Source organism: Carassius carassius, chromosome 10 (genome assembly GCF_963082965.1).
Source record: "Carassius carassius chromosome 10, fCarCar2.1, whole genome shotgun sequence".
NCBI classification, from domain to species: Eukaryota; Metazoa; Chordata; class Actinopteri; order Cypriniformes; family Cyprinidae; genus Carassius; species Carassius carassius.
In genome coordinates, this window is record NC_081764.1 from 9,548,034 (window position 1) to 9,557,741 (window position 9,708).

The window sequence follows — 9,708 nt, forward strand, 5'->3', positions numbered from 1 at the left end:
TTCGCCCAACCAATTTTACTGCAATTGATTGGGCGTTGCTTTGACGATGATTATTATTGGCTGAACCTAATGTCTGTGTCTTATCACGTGTAACATTTTTTATTTGAAGAATGATGTCAGATAACAAAATCGTCATCAGATTGCACACTGTTTAAATGATTCTTGTAAGATGTAAATGAAACAAAGTGTATTTAAATACGTTTTACAAAATACAACTTCACGCTCTCGAAATTTCACTTTTAATTCGTTACGTTAGTTGCAGTTTCTGTATTAATAAGAACAAACAAAGAATGTGCATATAAATAAAACTTAATTATGTTTCATTTCCTTAATAATACATAACTAAAATATTAATATATGTATTTGGTTTTCAGTGAGATGCACCATATTATTATGAAAGATGAATGACATTGTTAATTTTAAGTAATTTAACTAGAGTAAATAGGCATTTTAGCATTATAAGATTTTCCAAAACTGACAAATCTGTCCAGTTTATCAAATAATACAAATTAAAACATAGAAGGCATTGTGCTTATGCGCTTGTCACATTTTTGCAGTCTACTATATACAATACAAAAAAAAAAAACAGCTGCACATTTGAAATACAAGAATCTCTTTTTTCCTTTTATTTGGTTTTAAACTGTATACAAGATTGAACTGATATATATGATTCAGAGATTACAAAATAAAAATGACAAAAGATCACAGACAGCTGGAAAGGGAACATCAGGACTTTACACCAAAATCAAGTGTTTAGACGAGGGACAACAAATAAGAGAATAAAACAACTTGGTGGTAGATGGCCAAAACAAAAAAACTTCCTGTAGATTACTTTGTCAGCACCAGCTTTTTCCTGTCCATTTTATTTAAATCAAAAACACAATGTAAAACACTACATTCACACCCACAACATCATGAATCTGATCAAAAGAGATACTACTGACAATAAAAGTATGTTATAACTTCCCCTTTAGATTTGTTTTATATCATTACCAAGAGGCTTACAATATTGTTCAAGGATGGGCTATGAACGCATAGGTAATGGTAAGTCTATTCTTTAATAATTTCCTAAGGCAACCTATTGAAAACATGTCAAGTTATACAGGATTGGCAACTATGAAATAAAATAAAGGGAAAATGACCTCAGCTCGAACATTATTGCCAATTCAAATAGGAAAGGGGACTCTGAAATGGGTGCTTTACCAGTTTACTTTCTGCTCCTATAACCACATTTCTACAAAATAAATTTAGTTTGATGCTTCAGAAGTTTCTATTTAGGATCAATAAACATCAGGCATGTAAATCAGTTTTAAGATGTAAAACCATGCAGTTGTTTTAAGATTGGAAACAGGTACTGAGCCCCACCACCTGTAATTATTCAAAATCCTGTAAAATGTTTGACAGTTTATCAATTTTTTTTCAAACCAAACCATAAAATCAACAATCTATTACGAACTATTGAGGCAAAATGAAAAACTTTTTTTTTAAATGTCTGCACAGACATCATTGTTCTGTTGAAAGGGAAATATGGCCAGCTTCTCACAAATCTATTTTTAAACATTTTGTATGTTGGCAAAGAAGAAGAGCCAGAAGAAGATCAAGTACAAAACCACAAGGACTGCTAAAGGAAAACCATATGATAAAAAAGGCTCATATTTTAACTGATGCCACAACTAAGAGTTGATTCTGAGTCTATGAGGGCACAGTGATCTTTCTTGCAAGCAGCACCAATAAGGCAAGCTCCACGCTGCCTTGAGCCTGTTCCAATGCCTCAGCAGCCTCAAGGGCTGAAAACCCTGATGCCTGGATCCTCTGAATGTGCCCTAGTGGAAACTGTCCCATTGAGAGCTGTGGTGCAGGTTGGATGGAGTCTCCAAGGAAAAGAGGATCTGTCTTGGTGGTTTGAGTTTGAGGAGATGCAACAGGCTCTGGGCTGGAGTTGGCTGATGAGCCAGCTGCTACAGAAAGCGGGTGCTGCTGAAACAGATCAGCAGAGATGTCAATGCCTGAGGTGTTTTTGTCCACAATGTCCTGCCCTTGCTGACCCTCTGGGAGCTCAAGATCTCCCTGGGAAGAAGTCACTGTCCCAGAACCTTCTTCAACAAAAAAGCCCCGATTTTCTTCAGTCACATAAGGGCACTCGGTCATTTGTTCCACGATGGGATTTACCTGTCGAGAAGGTTGGTTCTCTGTGTGCCCTGGATTGCTTGGTGTTGGTACATCTGGAATATCCCTCACTGATTGAGAACTCAGGTCAGCTTTGGCATCACTTTCTTCCATGTCATTAACTGTGGCAGTATTAGAGGATGCGTCAATAGTTGGGTTCAGAGTGACATGGTTTGTTGCAGCAGGATCCTGGTCCACCTCAACAACATCTTGTCTTGGTGTAGTATCATTAGTATTAGATAGAGGAATCCTTCCAGAAACTGTTGGACAACTGTTAGACATCAGAAGTTTATGGAGCTCCTTGAGGGCTTGAGCCAAGGAAGGGGTGTTCTCTGCCTCTTGCTGTTCTCTTTCACAGGGTATTACAGTCACAGAGTCTGAATGGACAGAAGAAATGGCTGGTTCAGCATGACAGGGATCAATGTTTAAATCTGAAACAGGCATGAGTTGTGGTTGAACCCCTGAAACATCCTCCATCATACTACCTTGGTCTCTCTGGGACTGATCAGAAAAGTCATGGCCAGGTTCTGGTTTTGCATTGGAAGAAACGTCCATGTCCACTTCCTGATCCAGCGTGAGAGTCTGAGACCGTGGGTTAAAAAGAATAGAGGGTGATTCTGCTGCTGCAGTCCCAGAGGAAGTGATATTCTTCCCCAACTCCACATCTATAGGACTCCCGGAATCTCCTGAAACAATGTTGCCTCTCACTTCATTGTCCTCGGGCACAGTACTAGAGAATGGTTCCTGAGAGGGAAGAGCGCTTGCGATAGGAGCATCTGCTTGCAAGTAAGCCGATGTCGGATCTGCCAGTCCTTGGGACTGAGATCTGAAGGTGTCATCAGAGGGATCTGGAGAGGGTTCACCCACTTTCAAGGGTTGAAGTAGAGAGGATTCAATTGCTGCGGGAATTTCAGCTGGGGACACTCCCTGGTTTATAGAGGCTGGGGCAGACTTAGAATGGTCTTGGGTGAGACTGTTGGGTTGACTTAAGTTGTTGTGGGTTGGTTGAGGTTGGTTTAGGGGTTTAAATGGCAGGGATTGTGGTGAGGTAGTTTTTCCATCTTCGATATCTAGAAGAGAAACAGTAACTGATGAAGTTGAGAGTCTACACTGAAATAAGTGAAACCATGCAAATTCAGCAAAAGCAAACACTTCAAACCATGCAAAATAGTTAATATCATGTGCAGGATATTACTCACAAAATGGAAGCCATTCCTGTGTATACCAATGTATATGTCCAATATTTACTGGGTAAAATACTTCATTAGGCTAATGAAAAATACCCACTGTCAACATAATACCTGGTAAGTAGAGCCCTCTCCTGTGTCTGTCCATATGACATCAGTTTTGTCCTGCTCATAGTTAGGGCACACAAACGCCACACATTTCATGCAATAAGAGGCAAAAAATTAGCAAAAACACATCCAGAAAAAAGAGAGAAAAGAGGCATGCACCTAAAAAATCACATTAGATACACAAGGTGATGTTTAACTGAAATAAGTTTTTGGTGAACATGTTAAAACTGAAGAATATATTCTGAAGAGCCAACTACCTACTAACGTTTTAACCCATGCTTCCTCAGATAGTTTCATTAGTGTTACTTTGTCAGGCATGTACAAGCATACACTACTGTTCAAAAGATTGGAGTCAGTAAGATTTTTAAAATGAGTAATCTTTTTAAAAGCAGTCTCTTACGCTCGTTAAGGCTGCATTTATATAATCAGTAAAAACAAATACTACAAATGTCTTTACTCTCACTTTTGATTAATGCAGCACTCCTGAATAAAACTATTAATTTCTTTCAAATAATCTTACTGGCCCCAAACTTTTTAATGGAAGTCTTTTTCATTTATACATTGTCCACCACCTTGTGAACTAGATGAGTTGTTCTGCACTGCAACCAGGATAAAAAGACTACATAAAACTGTTAAAAACATTATATTTTTCTGATCCCTAAATAAGGAAAGCCTCATAATTCTACAACAAACCACTAATGAGTATTCATTCCTTGTGTTAAATTTTTAACTCTAGCCTTTATTCCAGCCCTATTAGCCATGCCATCTCTTGGCCTACATATCATGCATCTCACCACTGTCCTGCACAGATCTTTGTAATGCCTCTGCCAGTTCTCGATCAGCGATCTCCTCAGGCCGGGTATCCTCTCGTCCCTCTGGCCCATATGCCAGCCGGGCGCACTCAGGCAGCTCTGCCTCAGGTAGAAAACGTGTCTCTGTTCCCGTTGTCCCAATAAGGAGGACATTTTTCTTTAGGTCTATGGAGCACTAAATGAAAGCAATTGAAGTTAAGAACAACAATCAGTAGAAGATAGCAAACCTTGCATGTTCAGATTTCAAGTAATGAATGAAAAACGATGAAAACTTCTACTAGTAATCTTCTCTAAGGCCCCGTTTACACGATGGGAAAACGCAGATATTTCCCTGCGTTTTGGCCTGTCATTTACACGAAAACGCCGTTTTTATCCCTGAAAACGATTATTTCTAAAAACTCTGGCCAAAGTGGAGATCTCTGAAAACGCCGGTTATGTGTTGCCGTGTCAACTGGGAGAAATGCGGTTTTAGGTTCTCAAACGTCACATTATGCGCCAGAAAATGCTTAACGTCATGCGAGCGCCCTATTTTTAGAGTTTGTTTGGGTAACGTTACTGTTTGATCATGGATGCTGTTAAGGTGGTACTCATTTTACGTTTGTGCAAACGATTTTGGTCTGTTTGCATTTGCAAACACAACTGCTATGTTGTTTTGAAAGGAACAGTAAGTTGCTCGATTTTGAGGATTCTGATTGGCTTGCATGGCTTTATCCTTCTCCCTACACTGCCGCCCATAGGTTTGGCATAGTTATAATGGCGCTCGACGGCGTATTTATGCGGGTTGATGTAAACGACAACTTTTTTGAAAACGATGTTGTGTGCACGATGTTATTTTTGAAAACGGAGGGGGGGAAATATTCGTTTCTCTAAATACCCGGCTATGTGTAAATGTGGCATAAAACTTCTGTTCAATAAAATACAATTGACATAATATAACATTAAGCCAGGGGAAGGCAAGTTCGGTCCTAGAGAGCCACAAACCTGAAGAGTTCAGCTTCAACCCTAATCAAACACACCTGAACAAGCTCATCAACGTCTTCAGGATTAATAAGGCTACAGGCAGGTGAAGGTTTTTATCAGGGTTGGAGCTGAACTCTGCAGGACTGCGGCTCTCTAGGACCGAACTTGCCTACCCCTGCATTAAGATAAACTATTTGGGTGATATTTGTAAGATTAAGGAGATATAAAATATTTTTCTGAGCACACACAGTGACAATAACATGCAGACAAAGGAATCTCACTTGCTAATGTCTATGTGTCTAGGGAATATGGAACAATTCTGCATCCTCAACTTTGTTTTATTCCATTAAAGCAACATTAATGGCAAGGCAAACAGATTCCATTACGGAAAATAGATTATTTGACTGGCTATGAACCAAAGTTTCCAAGCAGACCTGGTGTCTCTTCAGCATGTCAAGGCCGAGCAGCATATCCATGGGCTGATCTTCCAAAATGGAGAAAGAGCAAGGCAGAAAATCTCCTTCTATCTGCACCTGAGCTGGATGTAAAATATATATTTAGTATAATAAGATTTGGAAAAAAAATGTTGGATGAAATGGATACTGAATATTAAAGGAGCAGGACTCAAATGCCATACCCAAATGAACTCGGCCTATAATTTTCTGGGTGCCAACACCTTTGGCAATGCCTGCCCAGCGTCTGTCCACTAGACGCATGATATTACATCGCTCTGCACATGCTTGGCTCATAATTGTCATCTGAGCTCCTAAAGAAGGATAACAAAGTTAAAAGGATAAAGTACATGACATGGACAAAAATTTATTAAAAGTAGTGTCAAAAAGTGTATGACCAAAATAAATCACCTGGATGCTGTATATTAACCCAAAATATTTAGCATTTGGTTATTAAGGCATAATGTTCAATGTGACATTACGCTGAGCAATATATAACAAAGCACTCAACAACATAATTTCCAGAAGACTTAATAAAAAAAAAAACGATTTTCTACCTGAGTCAACAAAGGCCTTTACTGGGTGTCCATTGACGATGCAGTTAATGTAGAGCATGACCACCTGACCAAAACTCTCAGGTGCTTCTTCCATAGCAATGGTCATATTCTCCTCAATGTTGTGCTGTCTGAAAATTAAATTTAATAAAGTCACGGATTCTGTGTTTTTCTTTTGTTTTTACAATCCCTGTGCCACAGACAATGTTTTTGCTGTGCAAATAATCTCACCCCTTATTTGTTACCTGATTTCTTCCTCAATTTTGGCCTGAGCTTCCAAGTCAAAAGGATCTGCAGTCAGCAGTTTGATTCTCTCCTGCTCTCTTCGGGCTCGGTCCTGCTGCTGCTCCAACAGCACCTTGGTGAAGCGCTCTGACAAAGGAATCAAAATGATTCTTTCACCAAACAGTCAATCTTATATATAAATGCATTTAAGCACCATCATCTACATTTACCAAGGTCTCCACTCAGTAGAGCCTCAGCAAGGGGAGGGTTTCTCTCCTTAAGCAATGACAGCTCATGTGGATTTGCCAGCAACATGTCACGTAGCAAGGCGGGGTTGTCCAATCCCTGAGGAGAAAGGGCTGAGCCTGGTGTGGTGGTGGCAGGGGATGGCTGTGACTGGGTGGCACTGGGACGCTGGGCTTGCTGCTGTCTGTTTTGGCCTGAGGAGGTCCCAGGAACCGCAATGGAACTGAAATCGATGCGAGGCAGACCTAAGATATTAAGATTTGTTATGATTAATGCCATGATAAGCTCATGTTAATCCATTTTAAAATAGATCAAGATATGCTGGTTTACCAGGAACTGTGGGTTGTGGCCCTAGTAACCTAACTGCTTGTCGTAACACTACCACATCTCCATCCTTCAGCCCATAGTTCCCCAGGGCTCGGGTGGGATCTTGTAAAGGCTGCTCTGCATATGAGAGCTGTACAGAAAAGGTTGCATTATTTTGTTCAATATGTGAAAATACAACATATCCTCTTTTTCTCAAAACACCCATGAAATTTTAAGTGTTTTAGGTCTCAAATATACAACAAATGCTTCAAAGCTTTTCTGTTAATAAATTACAGGTTACAGTTTCTATTCATGCACCATTAAATGGGCATACATAAAGAAAGTTTCACTTTCGGTTTTCAACAACCTCAATACGCCCATATCAAATAAAGCCCATTTCCACCACATTAGAAAAAAAAAACATGCTTTAGTAAATCATAATTATGAGAATAAAAAAAAAACATAATTACCACATTTAAAGTCACAGTCGAAATTATGAGATACTAAATCATAACTACTAAACAAAAAGTTGTAATATTGACATAGAAAGTAATAATTATTGCCAAAAAAAGGTAAATTATGGCATATTACAGGTCATAATGAAATTTTCATCTCATATTTTGGCTCAGTATAACCATTTTGACGTATTATCTCATAATCACGACAATATATGTCATGATTTTGATTTACCAAAGCATGATTTTTGTTTTTGTTACGTGGTGGAAATGGGCTTCCATGTTTAACTGAACAATTCCGTGTATTACAGTTTCCTGACATGATTCATATTTAGCAAACAAACTAGGTTTAATTGATTAGCGTGGTAAACGCAGCTATGGCCGGTTAATCTTTCGAGATCTGGGGTTTTTCCAGAAGTGTTGACATAGGCTCAGTGTGCTATTAATAGAATGGACGTGCTGGCTTGTTTGGCACCAATTTGTTTAGTCAGGTCGCTTAGCATAGAGGCTAAATAACTATTGCAACACTTTTGAGAGATGTTTACCTGAATTTCCCTGGCTGGTATTCCTGATTCTAGTTCGCAAAGCGCCACAAAATCCCTGAGTTCAAGCTCCGGGGACACTTCCAAGGCGAAAGTAGTTTCCGAGAGGTCTCTCGTTGCACAAAACACTGTGAGCAGCATTGTGCTCGGGGTCGCTCGAACCCGGTTACCACTAACTTACTCGCTGTCAGAAACTGCCGTTACTCCGGAGTTTTTCTGTAGGAAATTATCACAGGACCGTCCCGTTAAAACGCTGTGTAATATCTGGTTATGAAGAGCTTAAATGCATGGATAACCAACTCAACAAGCAAACACAATTCACCAATAAAGAAGTCGTCCACTTCCTTTCCACAGCTCTTCGTCTACTGCCGCAAACCGATTGTGTGTGTCGTAGCATACTGAGACAGGAAGTCAGAAACAACACACAACGTCAAAACAGTAATGCATTTTGAACAATGAAATAAAAAAGTTAATCATTCAGTATTTAATTAAAAGTTAGCATATTAATATCACAAATGTGGATTGAGCGTGTGTCTTGTTTTTTGTCTTTTGTTTGTTTGAAATCCTATAATTTTCAGTTTAATTTTATATAGATGCTAGGTTTTCAGTGTAGCCTCAGACTTTGCACGCATAGGCTATTTATTTAGACTTTTTGTTTGTGTAATTACTGCAAGATTTATAACCAGATTAAGCAACTGTACTAATAGCACATACAGTACAAAAAATACATGAAATTACTACATAATATTCAATATGTATATGCATACTATTTTGAATTACTGAGACATGTTTGATTGTTTGAACCAGTTTTCTGTAGAGGGCGCTACGGCACAACTAAAATCATCACCTCTGGAATGGATATCATAGATGGATATTGACTAGTTTTCTGAGAAAAAAAATACATTTAATTACATCAGTTTTAATTAATATTAGACGAATAATTAAATGAACACTGTTATAATAAATATGAGGAAAGACAATTATCAAGGTACAAAGAAACCCATTTCCAGATCACTATTTAAATAAGCATATGTGTGACACTGACTATGTGAACCTCTGTCCAAAAGGTCAGAAATAATTTTTTTCAGTTAATCTTTTTTCTAAAATTATTATACTGACATACAGGTGCTGGTCAAATAATTAGAATATCATCAAAAAGTTGATTTCATTAATTCCATTCAAAAAGTGAAACTTGTATATTATATTAATTCATTACACACAGACTGATATATTTCAAATGTTTATTTCTTTTAATTTTGATGTTTATAACTGACAACTAAGGAAAATCCCAAATTCAGTATCTCAGAAAATTTGAATATTGTGAAAAGGTTCAATATTGAAGACACCTGGTGCCACACTAATCAGCTAATTAACTCAAAACACCTGCAAAGGCCTTTAAATGTTCTCTCAGTCTAGTTCTGTAGGCTAAACAATCATGGGGAAGACTGCTGACTTGACAGTTGTCCAAAGGTGACCATTGACACCTTGCACAAGGAGGGCAAGACACAAAAGGTAATTGCAAAATAGGCTGGCTGTTCACAGAGCTCTGTTTCCAAGCACATTAATAGAGAGGCGAAGGGAAGGAAAAGATGTGGTAGAAAAAAGTGTACAAGCAATAGGGATAACCGAACCCTGTAGAGGATTGTGAAACAAAACCCATTCAAATATGTGGGGGAGATTCACAAAGAGTGGAGT

At 38.5% G+C, this 9,708-nt stretch overlaps 1 protein-coding gene across 2 annotated transcripts; it reads right to left on the bottom strand.

Moving 5' to 3' along the window:
• Positions 1-596: 596 nt before the first annotated feature.
• On the bottom strand, positions 597-8,460 carry LOC132151724 (protein DDI1 homolog 2-like). Of its 2 annotated transcripts, none has more exons than XM_059560044.1 (10): positions 8,336-8,460; positions 8,017-8,229; positions 7,041-7,167; positions 6,695-6,955; positions 6,485-6,611; positions 6,243-6,370; positions 5,871-5,999; positions 5,668-5,771; positions 4,256-4,448; positions 597-3,236 (listed from the first exon to the last, which is right to left on the bottom strand). In XM_059560044.1, the coding sequence occupies exons 2-10, from the start codon at positions 8,152-8,154 to the stop codon at positions 1,693-1,695; spliced, it is 2,751 nt and encodes a 916-aa protein (XP_059416027.1). In that variant the 5' UTR covers positions 8,155-8,229; positions 8,336-8,460; the 3' UTR covers positions 597-1,692. The 2 variants fall into 2 exon arrangements, with proteins under 2 accessions (XP_059416027.1, XP_059416028.1); XM_059560045.1 differs by lacking the exon at positions 8,336-8,460 and adding an exon at positions 3,468-3,518 and having other exon boundaries at positions 3,139-3,236; positions 8,017-8,329.
• Positions 8,461-9,708: the final 1,248 nt, after the last annotated feature.

What these genes read in the sequence shown, in the direction of transcription:
- LOC132151724 (XM_059560044.1), bottom strand. Translation starts at nt 8,154, where the DNA reads ATGCTGCTCACAGTGTTTTGTGCAACGAGAGACCTCTCGGAAACTACT. An exon ending in GCCACAACCCACAGTTCCTG is followed by an intron (nt 6,956 to 7,040) that starts GTAAACCAGCAT and finishes TTAATATCTTAG; the next exon opens with GTCTGCCTCGCATCGATTTC. An exon ending in AAAATTGAGGAAGAAATCAG is followed by an intron (nt 6,371 to 6,484) that starts GTAACAAATAAG and finishes TTTAATTTTCAG; the next exon opens with ACAGCACAACATTGAGGAGA.